The sequence below is a fragment of the Tamandua tetradactyla genome, chromosome 21 (assembly GCF_023851605.1).
Source record: "Tamandua tetradactyla isolate mTamTet1 chromosome 21, mTamTet1.pri, whole genome shotgun sequence".
Taxonomy (NCBI): Eukaryota; Metazoa; Chordata; class Mammalia; order Pilosa; family Myrmecophagidae; genus Tamandua; species Tamandua tetradactyla.
In genome coordinates this window covers 23,059,255-23,078,555 of record NC_135347.1, presented here as the reverse complement: position 1 = coordinate 23,078,555, position 19,301 = coordinate 23,059,255, and the positions used below count along the sequence as shown (strand labels likewise).

Below are 19,301 nucleotides of genomic sequence, written 5' to 3'. Positions count from 1 at the left end.
CTATTCTTAATACCTCCCCTCTGGACCTGACATGGTGACATGATGCCCTGCGTGATCATCTTACAGCCCTGAATGAGAAGGCATAAATATTGTATAGGAGAGGAAAAGGCTCCCGGGCCCAGCCATCACCAGCTGCATCTGCCACCATCCTTCCCTGTGCACACAGCGCTGACACAGGGCACTGACGGAGGGGAGCTCTTAGAGGAGAATGCACAGGAGCTGACGAACCACTGGTGTCACTACGACAATTTGGCATTTTCATCTGGAGTCCATTTAATTTGGAAGGGGTGAGAGAAGTCATGGGCAAGGGCTGGGGCAAGGGAGCAGCAACTCGTCCCCCCCCACCTCCCCACCAAGTTTGTTGCTTTCGAAGTCAGGCTGAAAGAAAGAAAACAAAAATCTGACATCTGCCGAAAACCAATAACAAGTCCCTTCTTAGGATGAGCAGTTAGGTGGATCTCTGGTGTTCCAAGACCCTGATGTTCTCTGTGACAGGTGACGGGAGGGGACTGTGCTATAATGTCAAAATCATCGCCAGGAGGAACAGTAGGATTGCCAAAAGGCGGCTGGGTATCCTTGGTGTCTGTGCCGCGTTCTCGCCGCGGGATGGCTCGGCTGACTCATGGACGGTGTCATCTGTTCAAATAGAAAAGCACACATTCCAATGAGATTTCACATCCTTAATAACTCTCTTGCAGCAACCTGCTGTTCACAGACCTCACCCCCCTCTGCAAAGTAGGGTAATGAACCTTGTGCCACCATTGACTTTCATGTCTGCGTAATCACTCATTATTTACAGCAAACAAAGGAGAGGCAGAGAAAATTGGACTTTCTCAGCAATATTAGGACTTGCCTTAAAAAATTAGGGCAAAAAAAAATGTGCATACACTCTAACCTTTGGCGGATGAGCTATTTTGGTTTCCAAGCAGTCAGACACACCTTGCACACACTTTAGATCTTAAACCTAAGATGCCAAGGGAAACAAGCAGTGTGTTTGGGGAAAAGAGGCAGTTATATTGGCGTATTAGTGGTTAACCGGATGGGCTGCCCAACTTCCTCATTTCAGTGGTTTCATGGGATTAGTGCTGAATGCCTGGTTGTTGGATGCCCAGATGAATTTTCAAATATGAAAAATTCAATGCCAAAACAATAGCATTTTAAATAAACTATACATAATGCCCAGTAAACCTCAATAAACCGGTGCCCACCAGTTTGCTTACAATTAGGAATCAATTATGGCATTGTTTCCATTACAAGCCCTGTATCTCCAGAATTAAATTACTTGAACTTGACTATTTTTATTTTTATCAGGCTGAAGCTTGGCACATAAATTATCAGCAGGAATGCAAATTTACCTCTAAATAAAATGGATTAAGTGAGCTAAGCTTCTTTTATTTAGCTATAAAGTGTTCTATGAGACTGCTTCTGCCTTTGGATAGCCTTCCTGATCTGCGTGATTAACAGGCTCAACATGAAAACTGGAAATGTGCAGCAATTAGTACCCTAAGATAGACTGAAGGCTTGTCTCTGAGCCATGCTCTCCCCTAGTGATGTCTGTCTTTGTTCCTTCCCCCAGCCTCACTACTGCTTTTAGACTGAGAGATGTCTGAGCTACATGCTCTTGGGTCAGCAGTGGGGCTCTATGGAAATTTATTTCAGTATCAAGTGAACTTACGAGAGAAGCTTAGCAGTTTTCATCCTAGATTTGCTCATTGGGCAGTCAGAGGCAAGGTACCTAGTGAATATTCTAGTGGTCATCAGCGATGCAGACCCCAAAGGATAATCCCTCACACACCCCTGAATGACGCATCTTGAAACCCTGAATGGATTATCCATACGATAAACTCATTTATACTTCCACTTCACACATGACACGTTAAGAAAGTTTTACTTCACTGGGTAGAGTCACACTTCTGATACTTGTTCTAAAGTGATCACTTTCTAGGCTCAAAGACTGGCCCCTGCTTTGAATATGCTCATTTGGGATGTCCCTGTTTAACAGGAACTAAGAAACATGCCTTCTCATTACTGAGTCTTCTGCTTTGGAGTGCTCTAATCATTGGAGCCCATCCTCACCAAGAAGCTACTGCACCCCTTTGTCAAATTTGTTCCCTTTATTCTGGATCTTAGCAAAATCTCATGGGGTGGTTTTTGGCTTAGGAGACGAGAGAGGGTTAGGAAGCAAGAATGGGGAGACAAACGGACGCAGAGGAAAACATAAAGGCTCTGCCCAATGCATTCAGATCCTCTGGGCCCTCCTCTTCTCTGCTCTTCTTCAGCCTAGCAAATCTATTAAATCTGTAGTTAACAGGAGATGGACATAAATGCCCATAATAGCCCTGAAATTAAAATCCAAATCACTTTCTTCAGAGCACCAATATGTTATCAATCTGAACAACGGAGTAGTGCTTCAGGCTTAATTGTGAAAGAACCATAAACCCTGAAGGATTCCAGAGTTCATTTTGAAACACCACTTATATTTTATATACCTGAAATTACAACAGTGATTGGGGTTTTTTCCACCTTATTGTTAATAACATATCACCCAATCCTTTTCCTTGATTGGTTTGGATGCATACTGCCTCGAGGTACCCAAGTAACACTCGGTGTGCTTAGTGTGAGCAGGAAGGGCCCTTCAGCTCCTGGTCCCTTCTGGGTGCACCGCACAGGCCATCCAGGCTGGACCCATCCAGCAGAGCACACAGTGAAGTCACCTTGCAAGGAGCTCATTAAGAGAAAACACATCTTTAATTGAAGGGCTACATGAGGCTAAATGTACCTTTCAGATTTCTACTCACAGGCAGTCTTTGGAATTAGCCCCTTTCTAAGCAACCAATGAATATAACTTGTCTTGTCCCAAAGGGGAAAATCCATCTGATTAGGGCATCACAGTTCTTCCTTCATCCTGCAATGTGCTGGCCCTCACTCAGGAGTCTAAAAAGCATCCTCTGATTAAAACAGGGTCTCAATGTTGCCAGATTTCATGGCCCGTGAGAACAAAATGAGGAATTGGCTGTCGTTTTGTGCAAATCTGAGCAATTTCAGAATTTTAAGGAGGAATTTGTAAGCACAGTCTATCCCAATGGAAATTACACCTACATATGAAAGAACTTCTAACACTTGTAACCGTGAACATAGCTTGGAAGAGGAAAATGTTCCTCTTCGGGAGCCAAATAAAGTCTTGCATTCTGGCTACGGGATTCTACAATATGGGAGACTCAATGGTTAACTGAGAGAACACCAGCAATATTCTGGAACATATTATATGGCATATGTCTGCCCTGAGATCATCCTGTATCCCTGATGATAGGAAACTGGCAGGCAGAGTGTGCAAGCAAACAAAAAAGACAAATACATTCCAAAGACAGGTGAATTAGTACACATTGCCGAGAGCATGCAGTGGAATCCTTTCAGGCTTGCTGGATTCACGAAGTCTGGGTCTGTACCCAGAGCTGGATAGAGGTGAATATTAATTCACTCAACAGCTCAATACAATGGTGAAGAGAGGTACAGGTCTGACTGAAGTTTTAAGGAATAACGGGAGGTACTCAAATTTGGTATTATATTCCTAATTCCAGGGATTTGGAGCGCAACTTTGTTCTACCTTTTAAGTGGAGATGCTACCCAGCAAGCCCTCAGATACAGTCATGACTAGCTCAAGGAGCTGTTCTAGCATATATGCAAGGCTCCTAACACACACATGCACACGCAATTACATTCTGCTGAACTTTTGTAACTTCATTAGTTACAGGTGCATAGGTTTTGTGTCTACTTGCAATTTAAATGCTCAAGGATAAAGAGCCCATTTTCCAAAAGACAATGAAATAAGCTCATATATGAAAGCCTCTTAATATCTTGCATTTTATTGTTCGTTGGATTCAGTGGTAATTTTCCTAATGCCAGAATAGCTTTCAGTGTGCCTCTCCATTCCTAGAGAGAAACATGAAATCTGTTACGTTTCTAAGCAGCCTATTGCTAGACAGGCAATGACGTATACCTGGAAAAAAAAAGATGATTAGAAAGACACGCCCACATTCTATATAACCTATGTTGAACAATCACATTCTAGGGTAACTTTGGTGCACACACCTCACTCTGCCAGTCATTCTACGCTTGACTTAATAACAAAGCCAACAGAGTAAAATCCTCTTTGTAAACATCTGTACCTCTAATTATGGTCGGAGGATCCTACTTTTATGCTAAGGTTGGAAAGGTCATTCAGAGATCTGAATATTAAATCTGGCTCTGTCCCCCTCCAGCTGTGGCTTGGAGCATGTCTCCTCAGTCAGAAAAGGAAGAGTGTAAACTATACAGTCTTTAAAAAGACCCTAACAAATTCATGAAGCCTGTGACCGCCCAATCCTTGAGCTCGCGAGGGGACTGTACCTTGGTAAACCACAGCAATGCTGCCGGATTTTCAGGACACATTTAAAATGTCTCCATGTCAGCACTCACTCCTGGCAACTTTCTAGAGCAGCTAACTGACCCCTGGGGAGCCACTAGGCCCCCTAGTGCTTACTGCACACACCTCTCAATTGCACTCCGGGTGAGATGCCTGCCTTAGAAACATCAGATTGCTGAGGGAAAAACCTGACTCTGTCGCTGTCAGTTACAATGTGAAAGCTGTTGTTTGTCCTGGGCCACTGCATTTACTCAGGGTAAGTTTCCCTAAGGCTCACTGACTATGCTGTCCCAGTAACAATACTTGGAGGGTAAAGTGGACCTCAAAACTCTGTAATGTCTGGGACCAGAGAAAGAGAAGTTCTGCAAATAGACCAAAAAAATAAATAAATAACCCCCCCCCCCAAACTCCAAAACTCTGTTTACTCAAGTGGGCTCTTTAAGGGCTCTTTAATCTTTCTGTGAAGGAGAGATATATTTATTTCCCTTAAGCTTTGAGATGGTCCAGGGAAGCCAGGTAAGGAGAGCACTGATGACCTCCAGCAGGTGGGGTGAGGAAAGGAAGCCACAGAAAGAGGAATGTACAGGAGCATGGAGGCACGTTCCTCAATGAGCAGTGAACACAGGGCTGCCAGCCCCTCTCCATCAATCTAGTTGTATTACAAAGACTGAATTTAGAACCGAATGAACAGTTTCAAGGTTTACATTATGCATAGTATGATGCTGTGTAAATATTCAATTCCAAAGCACTCAAACTGAGCTTTGAGCATTGCCTGTTAACATAGGACTTGCCCCATCAACATGACGGCTGCATAATTAAAAGTCAGTTTAACTGCTTTTGCGGATTTTATATTTCTTCATGGCAATGGGAGAGTTTTGGTGTGTGGAAGTCAGCAGAAGAAAAAATGTTTTATCTTTGATACTTATTTTGTCTCAATACTCAAGGAACACATTTGGTTTGAGGGCTACTGCTATATTCACTCATGGTTGCAGCAGGCGTGTGCATTTGTGGTGTTAGGAGGTAATGTGACTACACTCTTCCATTCCAACTGCTATTGACAACCACAGCACAAATATCTGAAGCAAAATGAAGTTCTACAGATCAGGTCCATAATGCATATGAGCTTCTAGAGGACACTAAGTATGTTGAATTAGTTGCTACTTTGTGCACCCATGTCTAATAGGCAATAGACATTACTTTTATCCATGGGTATGGACATAATATAAAGAAAGATTTAATAAAATGCACACAATAGATTTTTTTCTCTGTCTGATATGAAAACAGATCCTTTAATATTCACAATGATTCACCAGCATGCTCTGAGGATATGGTAAAAGGTAGTGAGATTTTAGCATTCTGATGGGGCTTCTGTGTTAGGATAATGCATTATAACAAACTCATGTCCAAAAAATAAAAGTAACATTTTCTCTAGCATGCATTACATAAAGATACTGGAGGAATGAGATAGAATATAAGTAATATTAGCATTGCTAGCAATGAGCAAAAGCAGAGCAACTATTCCATGCAAACATGCAGAGAGGAAGAAAGGAAAAATGTATTTGAAGCACCAGGGAGAGAGATGCATTTGTTAAAAGAGATTCTCTAAGCATACTAACCTGCTGGTTCTAATGAATTTTCTACTTTGTCGTTAACATCGAAAACACGATCATGAACACCTATAGTTTTCATACAGCTATCTATAACAAAAATAGAGATAACAGCCAAATATGTTAGTGAAGACACCCTTAAACTCCCATTTCTTTTTTCTTTCTCTCTATGTTTTCCTTTTATTTAGGCAGAGACCGTTTAACAATCAGTGGCACGTATGCAAATGCCAGTATTGTTCCCGTCTGCTGTGCACGTACAACAGTCTAAGAAACAACAAGTTAGCAACTGCTGTGTGCTTAAATAAAAGCATCATGAGAAATGATGAGAAAAAACACGATGAAAACGAAAACATGGATGTGGATATACAAAACAGATACCACACAGGATTTAACAGTAAAAAAAAAAAAAAAAAAAAAGTTCACCGCTGGGAACCAGACCACACGATAGAGCATGCGCGGTGAAGCCACCCTCTCGGGCTTAGTCTACTGTACTTACTTGTTGGTCTCACAAAGACTCTGAGCTTTAGACACGCCCTTCTTCCGTTATCTGGGATTGCGGAGGCTGTGGACAGGACAACGCAGGGAAAGAGAGAGGGGAGAGAACAGGAGATTATTCTTCATTTTCAGGTGCAAACAAATAGGCTATAATAAATTCTTTCCTGAACACCAAGACCATCCTCAAATTCTTCTCAGAGGTTCAAACAAACAATACTTCTCAGGTTGGCATAGACTGATACAGAAGGGGCTGCTTTCATACCCCTCTCCTCTCGTTTTAACACAGTACAGAAATCGTCATGCAAGCATGCGGGTGATCTGTGGACAAATACTTTGAATTTTTATTTCAAAGCCTCTTCCATTTAACTTGATCTGCTATCAATTTTCTCTAAAACAAAACGATAATGCCAGAGCCCTCCTGCTTCCATAGAGCTACCCAGCTCTGCAGCAGGAAAAGGGGTCCGCCAGAGAACCAAGGTGAAAGTGCTGGCAAAAAACAATAACAAGGCAGACTTCAACATGACCCGTTTCTGCCGGGGAGAGCAGAGCTTTGTCTGTCCTGAAAGCTTGTCTGTCAGTGCTTTGCAGGTAATTCAATTAGAGGTTTTACTCAGAACTTGGCTCTGCATTCTATATGACTCAACCAAGCACAGCAACTTCCATCAGGCTATTATAAGTACAATATGCTATTGAGAAAGTACTATGTTGCAATGGTAATTTTTTTTTTTTGAATTTGCCACAGAGAAGGATGGAATTAATAAAGTAGGCTTACCAAAACATGACAAAATGTTTCAAGTTATAAATCATTTAAGGAAGAAACTTTCTTCTCCTCTTCAAGATAATAAGACTGTAAACTTTCCCTGCTTTTGAAAGATTATCTCCCCCTCAGTGCACAGAGCATAATGTCAAAGGGATTTCCAAGGACTAGAAGATCCTTAATAAGCACATGTGTTTACTAATGCATTCTAGAAATGACAAAAATTACTGAAATGAACGCTGCATATTTTCCTCCCTACCAGTTTACTTCAAGTGGTTTCTTTGTTCAGAAAAAGCAGATGACATCAATCAAAACACACATGGCTTACAAAGAGCGGGCCGGATGTTTGGTTTGCTGTCTCTCCTCTTTATTTTTATCCTTTATTTTATTCCACATGGGGAGCCCAGAAAACTAAACTACTTATTTTGCAGGTGAGAGGATTCAAGACAAACTCAAACTAATTTTACACGCATCTCTTCACCCTATAGACTAGGATTTCTGTCTTAGAAGAGAACTCATAACTTCAGCACCTAAAAAAACATCAAGCAGGAAAGGACCCCTAGCGTCCCTTTTCAATACCGGTTGAAAACTCATATAATATTAGGAAAAAAGTATACATAAAAGATAAAAGATGATCTCGGCCTGTCCCAACCCCCCGGGGTCGCTCTGACAAGCAGTTAAGAAGTGCTAACAGCTGGTTCTGCTGTAGGCTTTCATTAAATCAAAGTTGGAAAAACTCCCTCTACTGACATTTACCGTAACTAACGTGTTATTTAGGATGCAATAGTTGTACTCTGTGGTTTGATCCAGGAAATGGTGTCCTTCCTGTGGACCCCAACTGTAAGTGTGCATGTCACTAATACAATACACACAGGTGACCCCAACTCATTAGAAAAACCATGGGTTCTTGAGACACCTTATGTCTTATTCATGGGAGGTCGTGTGAAATAGTGACACGTGGATATTTACACTGCTCTTGTATGGATTTTTGGGCTGGGTTGAACCCACTGTAAACCTCATGAACTTGACGGCCACATGCAAAAGCTGATCTTACAGATGACACTCAAAATATAACAGACCCAAGGCAGAATCAAATATTTCATTGTTGGAGTGGAGAACTTCTTGGATCTAGTACAGGTCTTTTAGATTTCTATTCAGGAGACATTCTATAAATCCAGGACCTAAAAATCATTCAAGGGCACAACCGGAATAATTAAACAGCAACAAATGATGAGCTGTCTAGGGAAAATTGAAGAACATTCTTTCACCAGCTCCCAAGGAGAGACTATTAGCCTCAGCTACTGGATAAGCTACATTCCTCTGTGAGTGAAAAATATAAAATAAAAAAGACACATTATCTTAAATCTTTTTCGCCCAACAACATTCCCCATTACTTTCTCATCTCCTCTCTATCACCAGAAAATTGCTAGTAATGATAACAATTGACATCTTGTGATATTATGATTATTATACTTTAATCCATAGAAAAATTTATGAACAAAGAATATAATATGAGTGAAAAAGAAGTCCAACACTACACAAGGCTGCAAATGGGTTGACTCCAGGACCTTAAGCTGAGCTCATGGAGCAAAACCCTAACTCTTAAAGCTAATCTGAGAAGTCAATACAACTTTGCTAAATCAATAACTTGGGTTCCTTATTTACCATGCAGAAAAACAGAAATATAACTATACATCAATATTTTCCATAGATCAGGAAGACTCGATTTTTTCATGCAAGATTTTTAAAAGTAAGAATGTGGCTTTATTCCATGTTATGCTTATGATTTCTCCACTCTACACGCCACTTGGCTGCCAAATGGATGACTCCTTCATGCCAAGTAAAAATATGGATTATTAATTATTGGCAATATTTGAAGATATAAATAAAGAATGCTTTACTGGTCGCAAGTGAAAAAAAAAAAACAAAGCCCTGAGGATTAGCATTTAAAAAACAAAATAAAAAGAATTTTAAAAATGTAATATTAGCCCAAGTAAATTTATAAAGAAAATCTCAGGATCAGTTATGAAAAAAAGATATCAGAGTTGAGGATATAAATGAGGTAGAAAAAATCTGGAAATTTCCTTTGCTTTTGTCAGGAAATAGGTAATATGATTCATGATTCCAGAGACACATCACTTTAAAATGACCAACATTATCGTCTTAAAATAAAATTTACATACAACTTCTTGTGCTACTTTTCTAAGAAAATTAAATCATTAGAAAAATGATAATGAATAATTATCAACATGCATTAAATATGAGAGCAGCTCCACTAAAACACTTTTAAAGTCCCAACTACGTGTTAGATCCTTTATTAGATGCTGTGGCTGCAAAGATGCATATTAGATACTCTTCTTGCTCCTGTGTTATACTTAAGCCAGTTTAGGACGTTTAGGGCATCTGGAGAGATTCGTGGGTTGACTGCAGTTTGCATGAGAAACCAGCATAGCTTTGTGCAGGGACATGCTGGCATTGTCTGGGTGTCTGATGAAGTTCTGGACAAGCTTTTCAAAGAGAGTTGTATCAGAGGCTTCAATGGTCCTTCAGGAGTCAAGCAATAGGTACCAGAAGAACATAAAACATTTCAACCCCAAATTCCCAAATTGGAGCTTTAGCAATCAAAAAGAAGTATTAACTTGCAGTGGGAGAAGAAAACCTAGATCTGAAATCTTCCTTTAAAGCTTTGTGGATTTCCTAACAGAGGCTGTCAAATGAAAATGGAAAACACAACTAATGCCTTCAACATTAGTCACATAATCCAAATTCGAATGCCTTTACTCCATTCACTGCTGACAATGTACTTTTGGAGTCAGGAAGCTGGAAGTGGGAACATGGGGACCATTAGAACAAACAATCAAATAAACCTCCCTCCCCTTCCATTACCTTAATAGCAACTTTATAAATAAATCCATAGGGTTTATTTCCTCCAATGATCTACAAAGCACCAATCAAAAGCTTGCAACACATAAGGAAATACAAGCTGAAGGCCCTCCGGTTCCCCCTGTTTGGAGTGCCATGGCAGTGAGGCCAAAAGGGCCACTTATCTTCGCTCTCTTCCATGATGGGCCCCTAACCTCACCCCTTACTGAAAATTGTGCACTTAGTTTCCAGCGGTTCAGGTGAGCATAGCTCAGGACTCATCAACCAACTTAGCACACAAAGGACCACATTCAATGCCTCCTGATCAGTACTACTAAAAGGTATATTGGCAATGCAAACATATGTAATATTAGCATCATGATTCACAGCAGGTCTAATGCTAGCAGCACGCTTATGGTAGGCAGCTTTGGGCATGGCTTGTATTTGTGTCCTGGTGTCGTCCCCTGCCCTTGAGAGCAAGCTGCATATAGTGACTTGCTTCTAATGAATAGAATACAACAAACATGCTGGGATATCACTTTGTGATTAGGTTATAAGAGACTGCGACTTCCTTCTTGCTAGCACTCTCTCTCGTTGTCTCTTGTTCACTAAGCAAGCTGTCATCTTGTGATATTCTCAATGGAGAGGCCAACGTGGAAAGGAACAGAGGAAGGCTTCCACTCAACAGTTCGCAAGGAACTGATGCCTTATTCCAACACTCACGTGCGTGAGCTAAGAAGTGAACACTTCTCAGTCAAGTCGTGAGAAGAGTGCGCCCAGAACCAGGGCTCCAGCTAAGCTGCACCTGGATTCCTGACCCACAGAAATTATGAAATAATATATGTTGTCTTAGCCACTAAATTTGGGGATAATTTGTTATTCAAGAGCTAAGCTGATAAAATGTTGTGTACAAACAAATATGTAAAATCAAAGGTTCATAGCAGGCTTTAGACATAAAGTTTAAGACATTGAAACATACACAGGGTTGATTTCTTATTCTGCTTCCATGTATAAACAACTGGATTCATTATTAGCTTACATTTCAAGCTACTGTTAAAAATCCACTTAAAATTTGCCTTGAAGAGAGGTATTATAAGCTGCTGTGAAGAAAGACTACAAGACCTACATACTTGCTCTTACTCCAACATTTCAAAACGGTTCATTTTCCTTTCCATGCAACTTAAAGTTTGTTTTTGTTAATGCAGCTAATCTGCATTGTTCCTTTGCAATTAGCACAATGTCTTACTTCTAGCTCCAAACTGCCGGATGAGCACCAATGTGTTTTGATACAAAATGTAAACTTAAATCTTAAGAGAGGATGCTTTTCTCCAAATAGAAGAAATAGAGCGAGTTTTAAAAACACCTAAAATAAAAGGAATTTAGCATAAGTTAGAACTGTCTTAGCATCAAAAAATTCCTAACTCCTAATAGGCCATCAAATAATACACTTTATGATTCTTTAAGCAATGGAGAAGTTCCCAGTAGTCAAGTTAGCAAACACTCTTCTTTAAGAAGTAAAAGTTTAACAGGAGAGAAGGTTAAGACTCTTCTTTATATTTCTTTAACATTTTTCAGACCCGACACTGAATTCATTAAATTCAGCATTTATGCCTAACCCTATTCAACCTCAAATTGTAATTTCAAAACTAAAGTCCTTCTCTTTTGCTGTGTCCTATGCCAATGTGGGTACTTAGGGAAGTTTTATTTTTAAGAATAGGCAGCTGCTTTCTTCTTTTTAAAGAAATGAGTGTGTGGGAACATTAAAAATGCAGTTTTCCATTATGTGTGCCACAAGCAGTATTTCTCAGTTTGTGCAAGGCACAAGAAAAGATAGGCTATTAGTTGTTAGCAGAGCCAAATTTTTCCCCTGTAGGTTTTTCTTGTGGTTTAACACACAACAGAAATATATGCAAATTAGGCAGGTGAAGGCAGAATTAAGTTTTAATATTCCTTTCCTAATGAATGCAGAAAAAGTAAAACCAATTTAAATATATGATACTACTGAAAATGTCTTCTAGAATTTAATGAATCAATGAAATCCATTTTGAGTATATGCATGGAGGGCGGGGCACAGAAGGAGTGGTGGAAATGGGATAGTGGTTAATCAAAGCCATATGGACTTCTTCGGAAATCGTTACCAGATCCTCAGAAAAAATTCTTAAAGCAAAAGTGAGGTCTCTCGTTAAGAAACCAACAACAATTTGTAATTGCCAATTTGCCCTTTTTTAAAGCACCCCAACACTTAATTTTCCTATTAAGGACAAAATCGCCAGTTATGATGGACTAAATCTCACCATTCTACCTCTGGAGGCTTAAAAATCACATATATATTAATTACTTGTTCGTAGCACCGATTATTCATCTCGCATTCTAAGCGCAACCACAGCAGCTGGCTAAGTTTGCCAACATATTTCATCTCTTGCTGTCCACGTGCCTCAAAACTTCAATCACTGGCAGATTACGGTGAAAACTCCACATGCAAAACTGGAAATGAGATTACGCAGTAAAGGTGGAAGCCTTGGAGAAATTAACAATTTGTAAATATTAGACACTTTGCTGTGACTCTGGGGATATGTCTCAAAAAAGCTGGAAAAGGAAGAGAGGTATGTTTCCCATAATATAATAAAAAGAGTAGAAAAAACACACTCCACGAGCTAAAACTTGGTTTCAACACCGGGAAACTACAACAGGGTACAAATAATTAGAGTAAAGTTCAGCGACGTAAAATAAGTTCCAGCTGTGCAGCCTCAGACAAAAGGGGAAAATGGAAGGCACCACTCGTCCCACCCATTACCCCCCCATCTTTCTACCCCCTTAGGCAAAGTTCTCACTGCAAATGGTAACTTAAGTATTATTTGAATTCCAGCAGCTAAGTCTCAGTAGATCAATTTCTTTTTCTTAGCAACCTCAAATAAATGGCTGAGGACAAGTTTCTTTCCACTGATTTCTAGGAATAAACAAATCGGAAATGATCACGCTTTTGTGTACATTTTTTTTTTAAGTGTGTACAACCTTCCACTTGCTTTCAAGACTCAGTGACAACAACTCATTTCTAGGGCTTACTAAGAACATGATTTGTTCCATATATTTCGATATCTATTGAAGTGTGACCAAAAGATAACCAAGATTTTGGTGAATGCTTTTAAAATTTCCTCTATCAGAAGCGTTTCTAATTGATTATAAAGAAAAATTAAGGCAGCTTAAATCTCAGATTCTGAATCTAGACTTTACTTCCATCTTCAGTCCAATGACTAAGGAGAACCAGTCAACACAGACACATGCAACAAGAAAGCAATTAGATAGCATTCGAGTTGTAAACAGAATCCTAAATTCAAGGAAATACAGAGTCAAGATTCTTATTGGATACATTTTACTTTTAATTTTTTTAAAAACATAAAAGGTCTTCGAACAGCTAGGAAAAAAGCTTTCCAATTTTCATCTGAGATTGGGCTTCCCCAGAGACCACGCTGTTCAAGTGACCTTCCCAAGCCATTAACGTCAGATGATTTTTCCTTGTTTGTGGTAATCCTGGTGATTTAGCCTACTTTACCAGATAGGTATAATGTGATAAAAGAATACAGATAAGCAGAACAATTCCTTGAGAAAAACTTTTGCTGTGTAATAAAGGTAACAACAACAAAAGCATAAGGGAACATTAAGCAGACAAAAGGTAGAACTTCTAGAATCCCAGGGCAGCAACTATGCATATTTCTCTTTCTCTATAGGCTCCTTGTCTGCGATATGCCGTCAGGCTGACTGGTCACCGTAGGCAGTGAAAGCCACAAACTCCATTACTCATTTGTACGGTATTAACAGAAACAATGTCCTTGTCATACCGCACTAAAGTAGCACCATAGTAAATTCCTAATAAATCTTCAAGTTAATGCAATCCAAAGAAGCTCCTGGAAAACAAAAACTAATACTATTTCTTCAAACCTTTCATAATCACTTTCATCCTTATCCTGCTTCGTGAGGATCTTAGGAAGGGCCATGGTTTAGTGGTTTGAGCCCATGCACAGGGAGGCTCTAAGCTTTCTCTCTGGCTCACCATTCTGACTCATTTTGTGGCTTGGAACCAGCTGCTTAACTCACCGAAGGCTGTTTCTCTGTGACTCTCCTCTTTGCCCAAAGCAAAACAAACAAACAAACAAAAGGTATGACCTGCTTTGGGTGGACTGTAAACTTTTATATTGTACTGAGAAACTCAGGTGACAGATCCCTACAGATCTCAAATATCACTTTGCTACTTTACAGGTTGATACCAGCACTGTGCTTATTGCTCCCTCTGCATGGGGATTTCCATAAGCAAGGCTTTCTATATGCCTCTAGTTCCAAGCATACGTTTGTAGGACGGGGAAGGGTTCAGGTTATCAATAGTTATGGGTCATAAAGAAAACCAGGGAGAGCAGTATGACCCGTGATTTCAAGCTTCAATTGGAAATGCTTTAGTTCCACTTGTTTGTGTGACGCCCTCATCTCCGGAGAAGTGCATGTGTGAGGATGTGTACTGAGGCGGGGGTGAGTGTTTAGAGAATTAGAAAGGGCACTGGAAGACTCTTTTCTTTTGGCAATGATAACAGAACTCCGTGAGTTCTTTAAAAAATCCATTCTAAATGAGCATGCTACTATATTACATAGATGGCAGAGCAGAGACTAGGATGTAAATTCTGTAGAGAAGCAGCCAGACTGAGTATTGAAGCTGTCTTTTCAGCTGCATCGCCTGAATGTGCTATAACGATGACACTAAATAAAACCAACCCAGAGAAGGATGCAAGACACTGCATCATAGCTATACCACTCCATAGATATTGTGTTGCTATAAATGGTTCTGATTCTGCTCTTCAATACTCTCTTGCATCACATTTGGGTAAATATCTATTTATACAAGTCAATTTCTCTTTGCGTTTTTTGTTGATCAGTCAGCTCTATTCTCCCTGATACCTGTCCTTTCTGGTGGAAAGGTAAGTATCCAGGCAGCAATGTCTATTCGTTTGGGCTGCAAGCTCCTCCTGGAAATCTCGGGACCTGGACAAATTTAATGCTTCCTCTTCAGAAGGCTAATGTTCTACCAAGGTGGAAGTCATTTAGGGACCAGAATTGCAGTATGTCTCACACCAATCTTTCCTTGATGAAGGTTTTATGTTGAAAGAGTGAGAACAAAATCAAAGGTAATCACTGGGATTAAGTTCTAGTTTGATCTGGTCTATGAACAGGACTATTTCCAATAACTTTGATGACTGTGCATTCCAACGTATGACTCTACAGCATAGTAGGCCAAGCCTTCCAAAATCTGGCCCTGATTTTTCTTTTTTCTTTTTTAACATGGGCAGGCTCCGGGAATCCAATTGAGGTCTCTGGCACAGCAGGTGAGAATTCTGCCACTGAGCCACCAGTGCACCACCCTGGCCCCGATTTTTATTTCCTTTTTTATCTCTCCCACTATTCAACCTCATCCCTCAATTCACATTAATAGCTGTTCCCAACGATATGCCATCCTAGAACTTTCCAGTTTCCTTCTCCCCAAATGCCCTTTTCCCTTCGCCTCTCAAAATCCTGGCTGCCTCCAGGCCACTTGAGATATCCGCACAGTTCTCTAACACTCTAACCGTCTTCTGGGTTCTTACCTCAATCCATTTCTATCTCCTTAACAGCCCTTGTTCCATTCCCTTTTGCATCTCTTCCATCTTGTCTCTGTAACTAGACTTGCGATTTCCCTGAAGGCAGGAGCCTCACGCTCTGAGGAATCCACTGCTTTGCTTATCACAAGTGTTCCTTAGAGATTTGAAGAATGAGTATAGAGGTAAAAAAAAAAAAAAAAAAGCAAAACTGCAAAGTGATTTGTTGACCAAACACAAACCAAATCTCAGTATTAAAACAAAAAATAAGAAAAAATGGAAAGAGAAGTAGTGGCAAATTCTATAGACATTAAAACAAACAAACAGAAAGTCCCTTTTCCTGGAAGACTCCTCTCCTCTCTCTGGTGGGAATGGAACGATATTGGAAAGTGTGATTTAATAGTCAAATTCAATCAGATATTATTTTAATATCTGTAAGAGTGTGGTTCTTAGAGATAGCAAGTAAATGAAAAGAATGTGGGCATCTTTAGAGCCAGTTATGCAGAATCTAATCAAACGATTCCCCAAGGTGTGGGGTTGCAGGCCTGCTGAGAGGACAGGAGACCAAAGTGGGAGAGGCTAGAATCTAGGTGAGCAGCGAGTTCCCTACACAGGGATAAGAGAAAGTGGCCATGAGGCAATCAGGAACACAGGGAAGGGTCAATCACCCTAGCATAAATCCTCCTGTCATTAAGAAACCTTCATAAGTTAAGGTACTTCAATCAAAACTTACATGAGAAAGTAACCTACCCCAAACTGTGCTGAAGAATGTAACTATCATTTAACTACATCAGAGTTCAAAAACTAAGTACAGGCATTTATATGAGGATCAAAACAACAGACCTACTATTTTTGTGAATGTGGTACTTCAATACTTCCAAAGTATTGGAGAGACTTTGTCCAATTAGAGTAACAGGTCAGACGTGTAATTCCAATTTAAGATATTTAATTCTGAACAATTGATTTAGCTTGTGACTAACTGAAATCAGCATTAGAAAATTTAAGAGAACCAAAAATTCATCACATATTTAAGTTTGATGTTTATAATTACAATAACTATTTAGGAAGGATTTTCAGTCATTCACCTCAAGTTCTTAAAAAAGGAAAGAGAATGCATTAAATCTGAAAAGTTCAGCTTAAAACAGTTAAGGGCATCTCATTAACCAACTCTGTAGGTGGAACCAGATATTTAAGTTTACTAGCCTTATATATAGAATAATATGTATAAGCTAATTTGAATGGGTAATTTGAAATTTTAAGGAAGAATTAGTATTCAAAATCTGCAACTTTAATAGATTAAACATCAAATTTTAAATTCAAAGTAAACCTCTAAATAGTCTTTTCTACAGACATAAAAAGCATATGAGAAATTCACACTGATACTTTTTATGTTTCCGAAGGTCATGGCTCGAACGCTGCCTTCCCTGCGAGCTGTCCCAGGACCACCCAGTTCCCTCTCCATATTTCTCTATCACCACATCCAGGTTGGTCTTAGTATACTGGACAGTTAGAGAGTTGTTTGTTTCCTGGTTTATCATCCATTTCCCAACTAAGCTGTAAGCTCCAGAAGCAGGAACTATTTTACCATCTTTTTAATACAACACAGTGCTTCCAAAACTTAATCCAGTGCTTTGTACGAAGTAGTCAGCCACAAAATATTTTGGAAGGAATGAATACATGAATGAATTAAAGCATGAATGAGCTAGAAATATTCTTGTCCATATATTACTAAAAATAACCTAAGGTGACAACGTGTTCTAGATCCTGAAGTCTTCACAGATTGACTTGTTGCTCACTCAGTAAATACGACTTTTAAATTTCTCCCTGCTAACACCCAGAGCAGCTCACAGATGTCTATATGAAAACCTTACCCACTTTACTGCTACTGAAAACTTTTTGAGAGTTTTATTTATCACTTGATTTGCTTGAAACCGTAGTTTAATAAGCTGATAGTGCATACATGGTGCCAAGATGGATAGTAAAATTTGATGAACTATAATTATAACTTTACCATGAAGTCTATTAAAGAAATCAACTGTGTTTTTAGGCGCTTCAAGCAGTCGAAAAGTTCACAGGATGGCAAAAAGGATGAACATACTTCAAAATAATGTCTCAACTTCTTAAGAAATTTGTGAAATTAGCACACAGGCAAAAATATTCTATCCATTTGGTCTGCTATTAATATATTAATTAACATGCTATTTAAGTTTTAAGGAATCATTTATATTGGTTTGCCAACTCTATATGTCATATATAGAGGAAGATTTATTGCATACCTTGGCATTTTGGAGAAAAAAATCATTCTACTTTTCCTCTACTTATTGGAAGAAAGTAAGTACTCTTGGGCTAATTTACTTTTTTAATCTAAGAGGGCTCAGTTGAAATTGGCTTTGAAGTTTGCTAATTACAAAACTCGACAGGGGTTTTTCCTTATTTGGTGTAACTCATATTTCTATTCATTAACCTCACTTTTAAAAAGATTAAGAAGGCTGAATAGAAACAACTTAAAATTTTGAAGAACAGTCTCTCCCCACTGATATGCTTAGATATTTCAAGTGCAAACTTCCCCCCATACCATCTAACGACAAATCTTGTGCGACTGTGAGACGGGAAGGGAAAACTTATGCAGTTTGAACTTCCCATCTGCCACAGTGCTGAGATAAGAAAATCAGTAATTTTTTTTCCTTTTTTTTTAGATTCTATACATTGGAAAAATTATGTCAACCTGAGTTATGAGGAAATCGGGGTTCCGAAGGGCAATCCTGCTAGCTGCTTTTCGCAGGGGCCAAGTGGCTGGGTTCAGATGCTTTCATTCCACTGAAAGATCATTACCAGGCTGCTCAGGGGAAGTTGGCCCTCCTGTAAGAGAGCTCCTTTGTTATGAATATGGAACAGATGGAGCCAAATCTATCTGCTCTGTAGGAACAAAAACACTTACAACCCAGCTCTCTCCATTAAAGACTCTACTCAGCTCCTTTATACCGTCGGCTTTCTGTGCACTGCTGTGAGGTTTTGACTTTATAGAAAAAGGCACTTCATAAAAGCAACAGTTCTTACTCTTAAACCAAAGTGGCCTAAGAACTAAAGAAGATGAATACATGGTTTCACCCACAGGACTCCTTGGAGATATGCAGATATTCAATTATGTGTGTGTCTGTGTGCCGGTGTGTGTGTCTAAGACTGTATTCAATTTTGGTAAATGTCTGCCTTAAAACAACATGAAATATAGAGTAGAGAGATGAAGATGTCATGTTTCTCATTACAAGGATGGCATCTAATTGCTCCAGTATAATAAAATGCCAGGATTTAATTTTGTATATACGTCTGTAAGACTAGCAAGGGCTGTCTTGAGCGAAAAATATGACTATGTACAACAAAAGCGTGCACGTAAATATAATTAGTAATTAGGACCATATCATAGACAAAAGCTATATAATGTTTCCTCACCATGAAAAATAGTAATAATTACATGCAGCATCATGCTAATTTGCTTTCATAATTTGAAAGATGTGCAGTCTGCAGGTAAAACCAATTCATGTGCTTATTTATCATGCTGATGGGCT

The 19,301-nt window shown here is 39.4% G+C and overlaps 1 protein-coding gene across 2 annotated transcripts in view; it reads right to left on the bottom strand.

The window, feature by feature from the left end:
• Nucleotides 1-248: 248 nt before the first annotated feature.
• Nucleotides 249-19,301, bottom strand: part of EFNA5 (ephrin A5) — a 277,728-nt gene continuing 258,675 nt past the window's right edge. The window contains exons 3-5 of one of the 2 annotated variants that reach the window (XM_077139015.1): nt 6,506-6,571; nt 6,019-6,099; nt 249-636 (exon numbers count right to left, since the gene is read on the bottom strand). In XM_077139015.1, coding sequence (XP_076995130.1) covers nt 515-636; nt 6,019-6,099; nt 6,506-6,571 — 269 coding nt within the window. In that variant the 3' untranslated portion in view covers nt 249-514. The remainder of the gene's footprint in view (nt 637-6,018; nt 6,100-6,505; nt 6,572-19,301) is intronic. The other variant, XM_077139016.1, reaches the window with a different exon arrangement.